The sequence below is a fragment of the Amphiura filiformis genome, chromosome 1, assembly GCF_039555335.1.
Source record: "Amphiura filiformis chromosome 1, Afil_fr2py, whole genome shotgun sequence".
NCBI lineage: Eukaryota > Metazoa > Echinodermata > Ophiuroidea > Amphilepidida > Amphiuridae > Amphiura > Amphiura filiformis.
Genome location: NC_092628.1, coordinates 67,953,817 through 67,973,443, shown reverse-complemented (window position 1 = coordinate 67,973,443; position 19,627 = coordinate 67,953,817). Strand labels below are relative to the sequence as shown.

Genomic DNA, 19,627 nt, shown 5'->3' with positions numbered 1-19,627 from the left:
TAGCTCCAAAACCATGTCATGTTGGTGATAAAACAAATTTTAAACAAAGATAGTAAATGTGTATTAAATAAATAAAACAATGCAATGTTCTCTTTTGGTATTTCACAATCCCTTGAAATTGGAACACAAAATGTTCCTATTCTCACAGTGTACAGGATGTCCCAATAAAAGCAGACTCTACAAAAATGAGTTTTTAAAAGCTGTCCCATATCTTGTGTTCGTGCTACAAATGGTAGCTATTGTTCCTGAAAATTCCAAATTTTAAGTGTCAAAATACTTTTCAAGATACCGCTTCCAAAGTGAAAGTTTTTAGAAATACATCCTGCCATAACTGGAGATGCATGTAACTACTTTTGTGGGTACTGTATCTTGCAGATATTTGCTCAACTGAGTTAGTATTTTTGCAGGAATAACTGCTGACACATGGTGCATCACAAAATGAAGATTTTAAGAGGTCCAGCAGTCTTTTATGTAGGTATGATTTTAATCGGAGTGCTTCAGTTTACTATTTGCTGAAGTACAGAAACGTACTATTTTTCCTTTTTATGGGTGATTGTCATACCTTGCTAAATTGAACAAGGCGTTGACTACAACTACACTGACCCCTGTGAGAATGCAGAACACAAATATCTAACCCATAAGTGACAATTTTGGTGTTGCCATTTTTCATGCATTAAAAAATTAATATTTCTAGATATATTTAGCAAACCCCAATGTCAAATGATTAAAAAGATTTGACCTTGTAATATGTGAAAAAATATTACATGAAGCGACACTAAAACTGCCACTTCCACAGTATCTTCTTCTTACCCCCATACTGATTTAAAATATACCCATCTAACTAACCTTGACAAATAATACTAGATTAAACTAGAAACGTCGCGGTTTTCGACGCAAGGCGTCAAATGGGATGCCTCCACCAGGATGACCCCAAAATGACCTTGCAATGACCCCTTGGTGACCCCAGAAGACCCTGAAATGACCTTCTAAAAATTTGGCTCTAAATGTTGAGTGTACCCACCAAGTTTCATGCCCATACGACCAATTTTATTAATTTGACCTCAGATGACCCCTTGGTGACCCCGAAATGACCTTCCAAAAATTTGGCTCTAAATGTTGTCTGTAACCACCAAGTTTCAAGCCCATACAACCAATTTTATTAATTTGACCTAAGATGACCCCTTGGTGACCCCGGATGACCCCAAAATGACCTTCCAGAAATTTTGCTCTAAATGTTGACTGTACCCACCAAGTTTCAAGCCCATACGACTAATTTTAGTAATTTGACCTCAGATGACCCCTTGGTGACCCCGGATGACCCCGAAATGACCGTCCAGAAATTTTGCTCTAAATGTTGACTGTACCCACCAAGTTTCAAGCCCATATGACAATTTTTAGTAATTTGACCTCAGATGACCCCTTGGTGACCCCGGATGACCCCAAAATGACCTTCCAAAAATTTGGCTCTAAATGTTGACTGTACCCACCAAGTTTCATGCCCATACGACAGTTTTTGTAATTTGACCTCAAATGACATTTGACCTCAGTATATGACCTTGAACCCCACCCAAAAAAAAAGTATCCAGAGTTTTTGACCATGACCCACCTATCCTGAAAATCTGAAGTCAATCCGCCCATCCATGCCCGAGATACAGCATCCGGACGGACGGACGGACGGAAGCTCGGAAGCTCGGACATTGCAAAAACAGTATGCCTCGCGGTGGAGGCATAAAAACAAGTATCAACATGTTATTGCAAATTACCATAAAACTACTATGACTGCCAGCAGATAAGATCTTAACACTGCACAAAAGGAAAGGTCCACATTTGCTTGAATTGTCCTATCGTTTTACACAATTTATTACAATCCATTGTTATATGATAGCTGCAACGTGATAACTCACTTGTGAAATGGGGCTCCAGAATTTTTGAGATTTCAATTACCTTAAAATTGATGCAGGTCAAAAACTTGTGAATTCAGAGAACATGCATAAAGCTGGGGTTGTGTAGCTCTACACCATGCATAATTTCTACTTTGAAAAACACAACACAGTACTGCTTCTTAAACCAATCATCAACACCCAATGAATGACACACTCACTTCAGATGATGAATGTGTCACGGCATCACACCATTTTACAATGTAAACTGTCTCAAAGAAAGGCCACCTTTTCTGACTGCACCAATTTTCTTTCAATTAAAAACTGAAACATTTTGAATCCTCCGATTACAAGTTACAAATCGAACTGCAGCTATCAAAATATATTGTGTTAAAGTAGGAAGTTTTCTATATGCACTGTTTATTACCATCCTAGAATAGAACCATTGACCTTTTTAATACTTGTGCTGAAAGAACTGACTATGATTTGAGAGGTAGAAATGCTATCACTGCCAACAAGAGCACACACAATCTTAACATCATGCCACAATGGGTTTTGACAGATTTGTAATGCACCTGTTGGGAGTGACATTGTATCATCACAATTTTCCACAAACATATGCCTTTAGCTGAATGCAAGACTTATAATAGCCTATTTCTCATTTAAGAAATTTGGAGAAAGGTTTGGAAATCAATTCAGAAATCACATTTGACATGAACTGATGTGACTATAACAATGTAGCTACAGTCCAAGTTAATAATGTGTATTCTGCATTGGTTTATTTCATATGCTAAAATTGGGGCAACAAAGAGTACTGTATGAGGATGCTAATCTTTCTGCAGATCACAGTTCTTATACCAGGATGGTCCGTGTGTTCACTAACTGGCTGTCATTGAGTAATATGGTAATGTGCATGACAGTATCTTATAAATCTCAACATTATTTTGCAAATTACAATATCATGATGGCAGGCAATGCCTTGTTACAAATAAATAGTAATTACATTTACATAATACATCTTTTATGTATGGTTTACAGAATAATATCCTGTACAATATTTTACACATGGTGTTGTTTTTATTCATACTCAAGACTTGTGGAAAAAGTGCTATTTACAGTTATGTTTTATCATGGTAACTGACCTACAACCTTATACTACAAGCTCCATATAGCAATTAGGCAGGGACTGATCTTATACTACAAGCTCCACACAACAAACAGGCAAGGGGCCATAGTTTTGTTTAATAGTGTGGTGTATCCTTAGTGTAAGACAATTAACAAAATATCGCAGAATAACGCTTACAATTCCTCATTGTAATCTATACACCAAATTCTGAGCTCTCAGTTACACACAGAACAGTGCTCACTCGCAAAATTGAGATTCCTTCAACATGTTATGCTCCAGGAGCTTTATGGAATAAATGCCATGAATACACTATTTGGAGGTTAGCAAACAAGCTATGCTCCAGGAGCACTGCATGTTGAAGATATCTCAAAGATTTGTGCCCACTCATGGAAGGAAAGACAACTTAATGAGTAATATTGTACTGTTAGCCTACAAGCAATGACTGTAAAGATGGTTTATTTTCCCACCATAAGCTTCATAATTAGAATATTGAGCACAGGTATAATTATTGAAAGTCAGGTTGCTCTAAAAAGATACAAACATTCAGTAGTTATCCTGTACTATTCACTCAAAGGAATCTGATTTGACCATTGAATTACACAATTCAAACTGTCCCAAGTTTGCACGGTACTCATGGAAGTGAAAACAGTACCTTCAGATTGTTTCAGCATAGCCCTAGCAACTTCAAATTGAATCAATTTTAAGGTTGCATTCATTTGCAATCTACATGTACTGTTTTATTAAGATGACGCATGCTATGGACTACATGTGCAAAACTTTCTGAAGTATAAATGTCAATTATAATTGCATTTTGGCCTTCACTTTAGACGTGTCTAGAAACTGGCTACCCTAGGGAGCTCCAGGTGCCTTCAGGAGTTGAATTGTGAACTATACATTATTATTTAGCGCTAGCTTTGGATTTATAATTATTTTTATTTTTTCCCTGACTTACCCAGGTGAAAAATAAATTCAAAAATATCCAAAGCTATCATTAAATAGGGCACATCCACCTAATGAATGTTGCATCATCCTTAAATTTCATTGTTACACACTAATATACAATATAGAATAATTTTGTAGGGCTATTTGGCCATCTGTTGGTTAATCTATTTGTACTTCCACACATTCTGCGCTATTGCATGTATGTTGAAATATTCCTGTGCCTTTGTTTTGTACAATACAATGAAACTGAAAAATACCAGCGTTAATGCTGTTTTAGTACCCATGAGTAACAATACAACATGTCAGATTTTCCACAATCCCAATCTTATTTCTCTGGATTTAAAATAGACAAAAATGAACCAATCGATAGCTTTTGAAAGTTCATAAGATAACATGGAAAACACTGTTATTGAAGAGTATTGTAAAATGTGGCCTGGGTCATTGTTACAGATATCATCCACTGGAGATCTACCTCTTATTCTGAATTTTTGTCAGTAGATATCATGAGCCTTTGCAATATAGAACCTTTGGAATAATAATTCTTTGGGATATAGCCCTGGAATAATATATGGACCATAGTTGTATTAATGTGAGCAAAATACAATCAAGATCTTGTCTAAATGTCAATGAAATACAGGGAACTCAAAACATCAAACAATGCAGTTGTTTTTGAAAACATACACATTTGGATTTCTTAAGCAAACTGAAAACTGCTTGTTTGCAAGGCTTATCAACTCATACTGATGTTAGATGTTGAATATTGATTTCATGTGACAAATTTAGTGCTAATTATTTTTTATTTTCTAAAACATGGGTATCTACTAGCAACTGCAATGTTTTAATGTGATGTGTCACAAATATTCCATTCCTTTCACTAGTAGTCAGATCTTGTACTTTTTGATATGCAATAACAGAAAAAATAGTACAAGCTTTTTACCATGAAGTAGGTCTTCACAACAAGTTCAGTCAAAATCCTCTTGGGAACAATTTAAAAGCTCGCATACCTTCACTTTCCATAATTTTAAATGATACATTTGAGTTATTAACATATCACACATATGGGCTCCCTTGGAATAACTGGACTTTTTAGCACAAACAAAAAGTGCCCTCTCCTAAAAATTCCACCAGCAATTAAGGGAATGGACCATTCATAATCTCATTCCTATTGGGATTTTCAGAGGAGGGAGCTTTCTACTTGTACATGCGATTTATGGTAAGGCAAAGAGCCCAATTGCACCATTAGGTAAATATCTTTACAGTATTATGCTCCTGACATGGGCCCTGTAATATTTATCATAACCATGACGATTATGATAAAAGGTTGAGGTTAAGATAATATATTCCTAATCCAACCATTCCGCTATTAGGAGTAGGGTTATGCTTTGTAAACTATATTTTTAATGCCCATGCTGGCATATATACACAAAGGTATGTCAGTCACACAAAAAGGAAAGTAAACTTAGCATATGTGCTGTGCCCACCTGAATAAATAAGAGTTTCTCTTATTATGAATCAAATCCAGTACGATTTAACCGATTATGATCCTGGAAAATGATATTAAATCACAGAACCCTCTAGAAATTGAGAGGTCATGTCATCCAGCAGCAACTCGAGTGGTTTGTGGATCATCTGCCCCATGAAATAATTAAAGGTTAATGAACGCGTATTACTTATTGCTCGAGAAATTAGACAAAATAATGCATGCGCTGCTGTTGATGCGTCTCGGGGCTCGTGCATTAGACGCATCAACATCAGCGCAAGTGCATTATTTTGTCTAATTTCTCGAGCAATAAGTAATACAAGTTTATTAATCTATTTCATACACGAGAAGGAAAAAATATGTGATTATTACTTTTTTATAAAACAAATTATCACTAAAAATGTTGGAAAACAGAACCAAATATAAATGCATCAACCCGCCCAAAAATGAATCAATCCTACGCGACCTTGAACATCGCTGCTTGAAACACTGCGCCGTAGTAATGCTGGAGTGCACAATATACACAATCAATGCATGTTTCGTACTTTTCTAACAGCTTTTCTGATTGGCTGCTTTGATATAGGAGTGTATGAACTAGAGCTCTTGAATGTCCCAAAATAGTTTTGACTGGACTCAATTTAAGAAACTAATTAATCAGATACAAAAGTCCTGATGAACTAGCTCAAGAATAGCATCGCTGAGATTATATGCAGAAGAATGTTTGTTTGCAAGATCTTTCAAGCTTAAGAGGCTTTCATCTATCATTACTGGCCTGGCCTAAAGACCACTCTATCCAAACAAGTTTGTCATTAAACAACCACCATGAATAATAAATACCTCTTCTCTTAGCCATGTATTACTAATACATGTTACCTAAACCACCACCATGTTTGCCTATTTATAATAAATACAGAATAAAATGATTACGGCATATACACTAAAACAATCAATACTGCAAACGAATCACAACATAAGAGAATTACAATGGTTTGTCTGGCTACAGTGCCTGACATACATGTCATATTGTGCAAGCACTCTAGGCTAGATTTTACAATATAAGGTATGCCACTCACAAGCTGTACTTTATTCCGCACCATTCTCAAAATAATTAGAGGGCGTATGACAGGAATGGCGTACCAGATTCTCAAGTTGCGTTGCACTATATGAACAAAAAAATTAAGCTTTTACAAAGTTTTCTATATAGTACTTGCATGTTTGTTGCTAATGACATGTGCAAAGTGACTAAATAGTTACTGCCAGTTTAAAGAGATGATGACTTGTGCGGCCCATACACATTCAATTTTATTGGGCAATAACAAAGACCCTAGACAAAAAATCTACCACTGTGTACTATTAATGATCATGTGTACAATGCATGCACAACAATGGTAGATTTTATGTAGGGTCTTTGATATTGAGGGATCGGATAGGAATGTTTGCACAGTATTTTTGGTGGGACCCAAAAGCACACCAGACACATCAAATTGCATTCTAAATGAGAGAAAGAATTTTAGGTCTTTTGGGGGAAAAATTCAATACGAAAGGTCAACTTTAAGTACATATCATTAAGATTATAAAGTTTACTTCGAGGACTGTTAAATGTCAAAAATATAAATTGTTAAGAATTTGTCATAAAATTTGTATTATATTGCAAATTTCAAAAAATTAAAATTATTTGATGTGTCTGGTAAGCTCTTATGTCCCACAAAAAATACTGTACAAACGTCGCTATCTGATCCCTTAACATAACCATGATTTAAGCCTACCAACTTTGGGCATTGTATTAAACCAAACTGGTTTTAAAACTTGTCAGCAACTATTTACCACTTGCAAAATAAATAATGTGACAATGTATTGGAAACGAGATCCAAATTAAATAAAACACTATTAGCACACTGTGTTAGAAGATCAAAAGATTTCAAGACATCAGAGGAATTGATTAGACAAGTACTATACACTAAAATAAATAAGTTGCATTTGTACAAATCATGATGAAAGTTGAAGGTTTAACAAGCCTATCCAAATAGTACAGAGTATAGGACCATCCTATGTCACAGGAAGCGAATTGTGGTAATTTATGGACATTATGTGGTGTTGGCTATTTATGATAGAACTAGTGATGACATTTTGATCAAGTTATTCAAGGGCGATTTATGTGTACATATCTAGACATTAGATACCATCTCCCATATGGTATGATCAGAGTAAAAACCATATCTAGGGTTTTTTTTCACATGTGCATCACAGGAATCCAGGAAGAGATTCAAAGCATTCCACACTACTGAACCGACCATTGCATCAGTGTGACAAAAGTATACAATATGGGTGTATCCTTCATGAAAGCATACCCGACATTGGCCTATTGTCAAGACTCCATTGAGGCATTGTAAGCTTTATACCATAAGCTGTAGGCCTATATCTTGATACTAGGCTAACCCTGGTTAGGCTTACTTGAAGATATACCCAAATCTGAGTTTTCAGGGAACTTGTATGCACACAGAGTAGAGCTCCACTAATAACAATGTAGGGGTCTCTTGTACACAATGGAACTTGTACACATCAATATGCTAAAGGCAACCATCTGATGGGAGCTATGAATATCTTCTTTGAATATCTCCCTTACCACATTTACATGAGGATCTTTCAAAGCTCTACCTAAAGCCACACGAACATGCATCTTCTATGCCAAGAGAATACATAAAATTGGCCAATTATGCACTACATCTACTTCAGTAGCCAAAATTACTCATGCATGAATAGAGAGATGTGTAGCATTTACTGATTTTATTTCAAGGGTCTCCATCCTGGATAGTACCTTGGATTTTCGCCCATCCTCTCTGAACATTTGCACCAACAGCATATCCAGTTAGTTTCTCATGCACTCTGTGGTCTAGAATTGTAGAAAATGAAATATTTTCTTTGGAAGAACTACATACTGCTTTGAATTATGTTTTGGACAAATTATTTCAAAGCCTGCAATTGCAGGATTTTTAAGATTGACCCACCCTTATACTTTGTTCAACTGGTAATAGACAAAAAGTATTTGGTTTTTGCTAATGCACACATCAACAGAGTCCCAACTAATGCTCCAGTAAATTTACAAAGATCTCGCCGGTCACTAATACACATGGGAACTCTGCATGGGTGCTGTACCCAACGGTTTGTATGTCATTCTAAATCAATATATAATTTGTGTCTCGCCTATTACTAGTTGAACAAAATAGAGTACATGTGTTCATTTTTGTAACACAATCCCACTTCTTGAAAGTCGGTTTACTATTGACCATACCAAACTTGGGTGTATCCTTGGTGTAAAATAGTCATAATTTAGACTAGTGTGAAGACTCCATTGAGGAATTAAGCAGCTTACGAAATAAAGCTAAATATAGTTCTTCAATAGAAAATTTCTGTATTAGGCTAATTACAGACTCTTTTATACAAAGGATAACCACAAACATGATCAACTTCATTCCATTCAGCAGTGTTGTGATCCACAGCTTGGCAACCCCTAGTATAGCAATAAAAAGCCATTTTCAAGTAGCATCCATTTCTGTTGCACTTCTCCTGTCAGATGGTGTCATCCTTTCATCCTCCAGTTATCTTTCTCTCATCCATTTCCTACTCCTTGATTGCCATTTGGTATTGATTGTCATGTCACATGACCTGACCACCTCCCATTATGATATTTTTTTTTCAGGTTGTCTTAAGTTTTTGTTCTGCCACTAGCCAAAAGGATCCATTAATATGTGGCATGGCATTCAAGCAGTTTATTCTAATTTGAATTTGACATGATCTTGAGATAAATTGCTTGTGTTAACATGCACGTTACGAATCCTTAACTGTAGTTTCACCTCTGTTATGCACTCGCAAAGAATACATTTGTTGCTCATTGAATATATGGTCATTGAGGGTTCTACAATTATGGTGCTATATGTCATGAAATACAAGACATCAAAATAAATAACGATAAACTGGTTGACAGACATCAGACGTAAGGATAGACAGAGAGAAAAGCAAGGCAAATAGTGGCACTTGGGGTAACACATTACAGCACTGTACAACAGCGACAATAACGTGTTCGACCTCCGCCTGGGATGCGAGGTGGTGTGACTGGCGCAAAGTATGCATGAACAATGACATCAGGAAGTTGGCCCTGCAGAGGAGAATAAGTAACATATAAAAAGAAAGCAATGAAATAAATAAAGACAAAAAATGGTAACCCCCCAATAATTGGTATGAAATACAGGCCATATCATATTAAAAAATAAACTGGATGATGGACAGACAGACATATGGACAGACATAGAGACAAGCAAGGCAAATATTGGCACTTGGGGTAACGCATTATAGGATTGTGCAACAGCGACAATAACGTGGCCGACCTCCGCCTACGGAGGGAGGTGGTGTGACCGGAGCAAAGTATGCGTGAACTTTGACATCAGGAAGTTGGCCCTGCAGAGGAGAATAAATGAAAATATATATAACAAAATAAAATAGGTAAATAAAATAAGAAAATTCCATGGTAGAAACAGGGTCACGGTGCATTATAAGAAAATTTACACAAATTAATAGCCTTACCAAAATTCCTACGTTTTAGTTCACTTTTTTCCCTATATGTAAATGTTAGCTTCCAATTTGCCCAACATCCAGAGTCTCAGGTAGCCACCCATCTGCCCGTCATCTTAGACGGGAAGTTTGCTCATGGAACAGGCAAAAATTAATACCTATGACAGATGCTGTATTATAATTGTTAGTATTGAGAAGGCTACTGACCTTTTTAGTAAACCAGATTTGCAAAAATAAGGTCATAGCAACACATATTTGAACTCTTTGAATGGGCTGTAGAAGGCTGGTAAATGTTTTGAAGGTCAAATAAGAACAGGCAATTTTATTCAAATGACGGGCAAACCTCAATTTCTAGCTAAGACCCTGCCAACATCACATGTAACTTCTCCAATGCAGCTTTCAATTTGCCCAAGCATGGTGGAAATAGCTATTGCACAACTGGCCAAGGGTTGCCTTTTTGATATAAATGCTCCAACCCCATGACAGTCCCACATATATAGATGAACCGAGATATCAGTGGCATCACTTGAAGCACCTAAAGTGAAACTTGTATTTACTCAGGTTTGGCTACACCTGCTATAGTAAAACAAGTCAAAGTTTACTATATATATTAAATATAGGGTCCACAACTTATCAATTTTCCCCTAAATACTTTTTTAAATAAATATTTGATGAAATGCAAACACGTAAAAAGGTATGGTAGCCTTATGTGTTTTAAACAGATGGACCAAATTATAGCATCACACGTCTTTGCGTTTAGACACAATGCTTCATGATGTAAAAAAAAGAGACTGTTTTAAACAGTGTTAAAAGTTGCATCTGAGTCCATAGGAGTCAACTCTCAGACCAGGTCTATTCATGTGTTTTTTTAAGAAAACCTGACTGCTATGGACACAGGTGCAACTTTTAAAACAGCCTCTTTTCTTACACAATTAACCACTGTGACTGAATGCAATGATGTATGAAGCTATAAATTGGTTCACATGTGTAAAACAAATAGGGTTATACATACCTTTTTACATTTTTACAATTCGTAAAATTTTATTCTTATTTTGAAAAGTTTTAGAGGGAACTTATAAGCTGTGGACCCTATACATTGTATATTGAATTCTATTACCCCCTCGACCCATTATTCAAAATGGCGCACTGTGATTTGTTGAAACGCGTCACGTGAGAGCCCATTATTCTGCAATAATGGGTCAAGCGCCGTAACACTGTCACTTACACGTACGCGCTCCACCTTGAAGTAAACAACTTAAAATAAATATAAACAAAAAATGATATTTTCTCTTTAAATTATCTTTAAATCGCACTATTTTCTGAAAATAGAATAGAAATAAAGGTGCAGCATTATCCTTTACATAAATAAAAGTCCTCGGCAGTAAAACGTTTAAATAATGGGTTCGGCCGCCTCACCCATTATTTACGCTTTTACTGCCTCGACACATTATTTGCGTGTAAAGGATAATGCATTACCCTTTATTTCTTAAATATAAATATGATTTGTAATCCAATGTACTATTTTCCTATCAACAGGAAAATTGAAATTGTTAAAAATTTCCCATTCATTTTTTTAATGGCCGTGTAATTAGACTTGTAATAGCATTAATTACCACTTGTAGTATAGACTTACCCGTAGTCTCCTGATGCCAGCTCTTGTTATTAGTTGACAGTCATATAATTCAATACGTTGTAAGCTCTGGCAGCCTGTTAGATGTTCCAAAGAGGCATCCGTGATAAGCGGACAATTGTCTAACTCAATGACTTGAAGTTGTTCTGTAGCACATGCGCTTGTACCGATGTGACGTATTCCTTCATCTGTGATCAGTTCACAGTGTGATAAGCTCTGTGAAAAAAGGAACATGGTGTTAAATGAACCGCCAGCACCAATAAACACTTTCTGATCAACTTGAGAGCAGGCAACTTGAGAAGTACTTGATACAAAGGCGTATTTATGTGAGAATGGATGCTACCTTTATAGCTTAAATTGTCAGCAGGGAGGTTAATCGCTTTCTGGGTGCTTCCTCGTCAACAGCTTCACAATGATTTTTTTTTGTCTCTGCTATTAATGCCCAGTTATGCCATGTTGTAAAAATATTAAAAAAATAGGGATATTCTAGTTGAAATCCATACACCTTTGGATGACGTGCCCTTAATCTCCTATCCTTTACAGGGGTGTAGATTTTAAATGGAGTCGCCCATTCAGGTAACTCCATTTGAAATTCACAATCTCTGTGTGGCAGGTTAAGGTCATGTCTTCCATATGGGGGGGGGGGGCATGGATTTCAAATGAAATAGCCTGATATATCTGTTTAAATGAAGAGTTTTTTGGTGTCCTTTTTTTTGGGGGGGGACAGCCCTTGGTTATATCCCTGTCCTCATACCCATGTGCATCCACCAAAGTTACTGATGAATTATGTGTTATCCAGAGATGAAAATAAATGTTGATTTGAACTGGGTTTTTTTTACTTTAACATCTCATTAGGGTGAAAATACTGTGATCCACTCACATTATTTGCATAGTCTACACAGAATTGTCACTTATAAGTCCATCATTTTCTGCGAGTTCTCAGAAAAAAAATCTATCAGCTTCATATTTCCCACTTTCTTGTGACAACAACACACATGCATGCCAAAAGACTTGGGCCTTATCAGTAGCTACAGGATTTGGACATGATTATATTTACTCACCAACTTTTCCATTTTGGGACAGCCAATACCCAAATGACTTAAAGCTGCATCAGTAATCTGAAGGAAACAAATTTATGTATATCATAAAACAACTTGATTAAGGGGGTACTACACCCCTGGCCAATTTTGTGCCTATTTTAGCATTTTTCTCAAAAATTATAGCTCATTGGTGACAAGTAAGATATGTATATTATAGGGGCAAAGACTACAACTACTGCACTGAAAATTCAGCAACTCAAGGCAAGTAGTTATTGATTTATTGATCAAATATTGGTTTCCCTCATTTTTGACTGTAACTCCACAACTGTTGTCTGTGCTGAAATAAAATGTCCAGTGCAGTAGTTGCAGTCCTTGCCCCTATAATATACATATCGTACTTGTCACCAATCCGCTATAATTTTTTAGCAAAATGCAAAAATAGGCACAAAATTGGCCAGGGGTGTAGTACCCCCTTAAGTACACAAACCACAACTGATCAGCGTAATGTCATGCTGGTCTACAATATGTTATTTTCGTGAAAATTTGCTTCTGAATGTGCCCATAACATGATACTTTTGAACGTTAGGGAAATCTTACTAATGAGCAGCACAACATTAGGCCCAGACCACTAAGAAGATGCATTTGTGTTTCTCTCCTAGCTCTAACCTTCAAACTTAAACAGTAACCTCTCTTACAGACCTTTTCAGGATTTTATGAAAAACTGATCATGCACGAACATCAAAATAGCTTCAACCAATCAATTTCTGGCAATTTGAACACTTATTCTACTACTCAGTGGACACCATGTGTATTCAATACATTATATCAAGTAAGAGCAACACGGTATATATGATTGGTGAACAGCTGCTGAAAAGGTCAGCAAATGTATTTTACTGACAACTTTTTCATTGATATAAATCACCATACAATCCAAATGAAGTGTGAAGAAAAAAACAATACCTTGCAAATTTCTTTATCTAAATTTTATTCAGGATTTTGCATGGCAGATGATAAACTGCTACAGAGAGTGAATACTTATATTTTCAAATTTTAAACAAATTCAATTAAATGCAATAAATGTTCATCTGCTACATAGAACGAGCAGCAAGCCAACCTTATATCACACCAAGTAAACACTTACCAACACACACTCTTCTAGGTCCATTCTTTCCAATTCTGAACATGTCTATGAATGCAAATGTAGAAGGGGAAAAAAGAATGTTACACACTTTCTAAATATTTTCCTTCAATATCCGTATATATGCCCCTGCAGTATATAGCACAAATAGCTACTAAGTCAAGTTGTTATTTAGCATCACTGAAGGGCAATGTCAACACTATATACAGCTCTTCATTCATACAATCCTGCAATTTGCCAATGACATTGACATAGGCAGATTACGATATTCCATGATAATAATCTTTTAAGACATTTTTTGGGGTGCTTCAATTTTATCCCTGACATGACATATTCTCCCCATTACTTCAATCAATTTACTTCATTTCCACCTACATGCCTGATAACTGATGTTTGTGATTCCTGCTAGAAGTTTTCAAAATGCGGTGTGTGGTGCAAAAGGGCAACCCCGAACAGGCACGCAGGCCCACTGGATGGGGTCCCTTATACACACACCAAAATAAAAGAACTAAAATTACACAGTACATAAATTTTATAAACACATTTAAAAAAACACTATAAAATACATTAAAAATACAATATGATACTAAACTTGAGTTGCCAAATATAGGGTAAAGATATTGCATAATTCAATAAACATTGGTGAAATTGCATATAGAGCTATGAGCAATCACCATCAGTTTTGACCACATGCTGAGACAATTATTTTTTCAATTTCCTGCTAACGATTCTCTCTTTTTGGAACAATTATTGCTGATTATATTGTCCTATCTATTCCTGAACATACAAGTGTCATCCGTTATCCATACTAAGTGTACCGGTACTTATTAAATCATCTCAGGTAAAATATTTTATAATATTTTCTTGTAAAACATCACACATATAATATAGCATTTTGTATAGAAAAAACTTACCCTAGCTAATGCTTGAAAACCATTATCTGTAAATTGTGAACATCCAGCTACTTCAAGTGTTCTGTAAAATCATTTGACAAAAGATGGCAATTCCTCAATTCAGTGTACAATATATACTGGATGCACCTCGATATATAATGCAATTTTGAGATACATTTTGCATACATTACATTGTGTCACACACAGAGAAATTATTTTTGGTATAATATTGGCATGTGATATAAATTTCTCCATCAGGCGACGAAAAATGAAAACCATGTTCTACGCCCCGACTGACCCAGATGTTGAACAAATTGGGGAAAAAATTTTTCCTGTACAAATGAATGCCAACCCAAATTTCGGAAATTTCAGGAACAAATTTTTTTTTGTATATTCTCAAATTGCAAATTATTTACAGATTTTGGTGATTTTTTGTTTAAAAAAAAAAAAAAAAAAAAAGAAAAAAAAAGGCCGACCGACCCTACTTGAAAGGTCCGTCCGCCCGTAGAACAGGGTTTCTTTTTTTCGTCGCCTCACTGTCAGAAGTCATTGTAATCTGTTTCCCCAAACTGCTATTGTTTGGAGACATGTTTTACTTCCCTTTTTAAGATCCCTGTGCAAAAGTTAAAAGCAAAACCCAGTATTCATACCTTAGTTTATGACAAAATTACTAAGTGCTACAAGAGTTTGGTCTGTAAGATGGGTACAGCCAGACAGGCACAGGGACTGTAGTTGTTTTGCACCACGTGCTAGCTTCTGCATTCCTTCATCTGTCAAATTCTGCACAAAATCAAATTAAAACACAATACAATCTTCTCAGTAAATACAGAATTATTTATAGTTAGATCAGCTTGTTATCAGTGGGCCTTATAACATCGCAGATTAATATTAATATATTTTATTTTGAGAATGGTCTTGTGACATCTTGCAAAAAGCATCACAAATTATTAATTCAAGTCTATACTTTTGTTTACTTTGTTTGACACTTAAAAAATAGACCAGACAGGTCAACTATGACACTCGTAATGCAGGTTTACTTTTTGGCGTTGTGGTAAAAGCCTAATCAAACTATTCTTGAAATAGGTATTCATATCAGTGGTCAAGGCATTGCTTTCCACATTACGTTGAATTACATATTGTTAAAAACATGTAGAAGAAAGAGAATAAGAACATATATATATATAAAATAACTTTCAGTTTTATTTGTTTTCATCACACTGCACTCCCCCATCAGGGTTGTACATTGTTCTGTGATAATGAAACAGTGTGTACATTGATATTTGTCATTTTAACTACAACAACTTTAATTAAATTATCAGGTGTAATAAAGTAATTCTTAGATAGATTTTTTCCAAGATGTACAAGCCCCGTTTTATTACAAAGTCTTTATTTTCCTTAAAATAATAATGCCAAAATACGGTCACATGACACTGTGACCTTAACTTTAAATGAAGTTTAAGTTAGTACATGTAGAACAAGCAATAGTCCATCTATAAAGAAAATATGGTAGCAGGTACTTACATTACACTGTTGGAGATTGAGAGTTGTTATGTTTTTGCTATATGCTCCTAGATGGTGAAGAGCATCATCTGTAAGCTGTACAACAAGAGGGAGAGATGAATAATGACATCATTTCTTATCAACAAAAGATGCACAGGTTTGTTTTCATTGGTCCACTTGTATATTCGGATATTCAAACAAATGGTGTTACAGTTACAGTTTATACAAGAACATTTCAGAAATCTGAATGATGAACTGCACATCTTAATCCATTTATTTCTGCATCATTTCATTAGAGCTAAATCTAACGGTGCATGCATGCCCAAGGTTTATGCACTGAGATAACTATTTCAAAAAGTATTGTACAGATCTGAACAAACAGGAAATTAACCATGAAAATAATGAAATATCAAATAAATTGAAATGTGTCTAAACAAGGTCCTATTGCAAAATCCTAGATTGACGGTTATTACGAATATCATGTGTGTATTTGCATGCCTTGCCCAAACAAAACCTTGGTTGCTTTATATTAGAATATGTCTCGCTAAGGGCTCATATTGAAATTCCCTTACACATGAAGGTGTGCGCCATCCTGCAGCTTTCCTGTGCTAGCCTTCTTTTGTTAAAATCCTGGGCAGGGTGTATCACTGATGCATACAATCCATCCGTTTTATGACCAAGCTTTCCTGAGGCGTGCACTTAGCGAGGGGAATCCTGCCTTCTTTCTGTGTAAAAACGTGGTAGGGTATTTCAATATGAGCCCTAAAGCTTCTATACCACTGTCAGTGATTTGTGTGTGTGGAAGGGGTCATGTGCCTTTGCACAACCTTTGCCAACAAGTATATTAGTACATACTCTGGCCAACGCTTCTATCATATATTGTTATCTATAATATGTGGGTGTAGGGGTGTGTGTGTGTTGGGGTGTATACATATCTTACCTGAGTACAACCTTTGCCAATGAGTACTTTTATATTAGGACATCCTCTAGCCAAAGCTTCTATACCGTTATCTGTGATTTGGTCGCACCATGATATATTCAAAAGTGTCAGCGCATGACAACCATCACTGTTGTAACAAAAACACCACCAAAAACAATTCAATTATAAAGTTCTTCAAGATGATTTTAAAATCTTCATTATTCTATCATATTCAAGGAGAAATTGCTGTTATCTTTATTTTTGCTTGTCTGCTATAGCCATGTTATCTGTGACTTACCTAAGTGATTTCAATGCCTGGTCAGTGATAACTGTACATGAACTCAGGTCAAGAGCGTGTAATTTAGCGCTGTATTTACTGAGGCTGCTAGCCGTATTATCTGTTATCTTCTTGCAATCATCAAGCACTAGGTCCTCAATGTTTCTGCAATTCTGGGCGAATGTGCTATGATAAAAACACAATGATAGAAACAGATAGATTGGTAAATGAGACAAATGTACATTCCTGTTATGTCTAATCATGGCCTGCATACTCACTGGTTTATACAACCATTTGGTCCCAGTTAAAACAATGATTCACCATGTATGATGATCAATGATCATTAAAAAGTTGACATGATATTATTTGTGAACATTATTAGCTACTGACAGCCACCAATCAGTGAGCACCTGCTAGGCGGGCATTTCTTGTCAATAGGATGCAGGTATGGGTTAAGATTCCACTCCTACTGATTGAAGGAGACTCTCTCAGATGACAGAGAGGGGATGGTACCACAATCCAATTGGCAACTAGTAAAGCATGCATGGATGTATTCAAAAGTTGGCAAGAGTATGTTGGGTATACAATTTTGGAGGGGGGGGGGAATACATTAAAAAGACTGTTTGACTAGCTCATCTTTTCTTGGTGTCATGGGGGCCACACCTGTTGATCAGTTTCAGCACTTTTCCAACATGGCTGTACCCTACTGCTGTATTTTACATTGTCCATCATTGTTAAAGAGTCGATTTGGGGTTAGGACATCTATGCAAGGTCGGTATGCTTTAAGCACTTTCAGGAAACAGATGGGTGACATGGAATATAAAATTATATGCATGCAATGCATCAATAATTAGTAAGCTTCACACATTTTTTTCTTGTTGGTAATGAACCTACAAAAATTAAAATGCAAATACAACATGTGACTTCTTTGAAAGAAGACATACAATACATGTAAATAAGACTTCTTTTAAAGAAAAACATTTTAAGTTTAAACAGCAAAATTTTATTGTATGAGTGACATGGCTTTGTAATGTGTTTTAACACATTACACAAATTATTAAAATAATTTGGTGTATTTTAACATGTTTTCTTGGTGTTAATACATATTGCACTACAAAATTTAAAACAGAGGTACACAAAATATGACTTCTTTGAAGACATTAAATGCAACTTGTTAGAAAGAGATACATTTTACTTACTTAAGTGCTTCATCTGTGACACTCTGACATCCTCGAAGACTAAGGTGTTTTAGGAAACCCCCACATCTTTTAGATATATGCTCTACTACTGGTCCCTGTTAAGAAATTTAGGAAAGTAACTCAAACTTAATTATTTTTATAGTAAACAATATATTCTGAGAAACTGATCCCCTCTACTGTCGCTTCCCGGGTTGTATTATAAATTGGGCTTGATCCTCGGCCACACGACAGCACACTTTCAAGCTAACAAAATAAAACCAAAGAAGAAAACACATTTATAGAACACATCATTGCTGTAAATACATGTATGTTTCTTCATTTTAAAGATCCATTCATTTCAACTTCAAAATAAGCACAATACAATTTTTATAATGATAACAAAATCCATTACAATAGATAAACTCCTCAGGTTAAGGTCATTCTCCTGCTATAGACAACTGATGTATTCAACCTGCTAGTAGTTTTTACTGGCAATGTCTACAAAGTAAAACTCGATTGTAAGTATCCAGCATAACATGATATAAAACTACTAAAAGTTGTAATATGTGGGATTTTCCCCACTAAAACGGTAGTAGTAACATGACGATGTAGACATGGTTGGCTACAATTGACATGGCACTTGGCAGAAGTACTAATAGTGGAGAGCATGTTTCCCTTAACAATTTTTTCTGCAAATTTTAGACACATATAATTGCCTTCATAGTTCATTGTGTTTACCATGTATGTACATCAACCATGTCTCTATAGCAACAATTATCTCTTTTCCTGATGTATCCAGCGCTTAAGAGACTTGGCATTTTGCACTTTATGTTTGTCTTGTTATTTTTACAGATCAATTCCATTTTGTTGTTAACAAAATGACTTTCTTGATTGAAATTGATTTACTAAAAAGTATGCAAAGTAAACATCAATTTAACAGGACAGAAAATGCATGTAGTCAAGAAATATATTATTTATGATGTGATCAAGCAATATAGGTCGCAAGTCGGACATTCTAGTTTGCAGATACAGGGGAAATATGTGACAGTATTTCTTAT

General features: G+C 35.6%; 1 protein-coding gene across 1 annotated transcript in view; it reads right to left on the bottom strand.

Moving 5' to 3' along the window:
- Window positions 1-9,472: 9,472 nt before the first annotated feature.
- The window catches only part of LOC140151736 (uncharacterized), a 28,243-nt gene continuing 18,088 nt past the window's right edge, over window positions 9,473-19,627 (bottom strand). Inside the window, 11 exon segments of the mRNA XM_072174076.1 lie at window positions 9,473-9,880; window positions 11,628-11,840; window positions 12,686-12,742; window positions 13,806-13,850; window positions 14,717-14,777; window positions 15,346-15,361; window positions 15,364-15,475; window positions 16,217-16,291; window positions 17,136-17,262; window positions 17,413-17,577; window positions 18,591-18,685. Coding sequence (XP_072030177.1) covers window positions 9,773-9,880; window positions 11,628-11,840; window positions 12,686-12,742; window positions 13,806-13,850; window positions 14,717-14,777; window positions 15,346-15,361; window positions 15,364-15,475; window positions 16,217-16,291; window positions 17,136-17,262; window positions 17,413-17,577; window positions 18,591-18,685 — 1,074 coding nt within the window. The 3' untranslated portion in view covers window positions 9,473-9,772.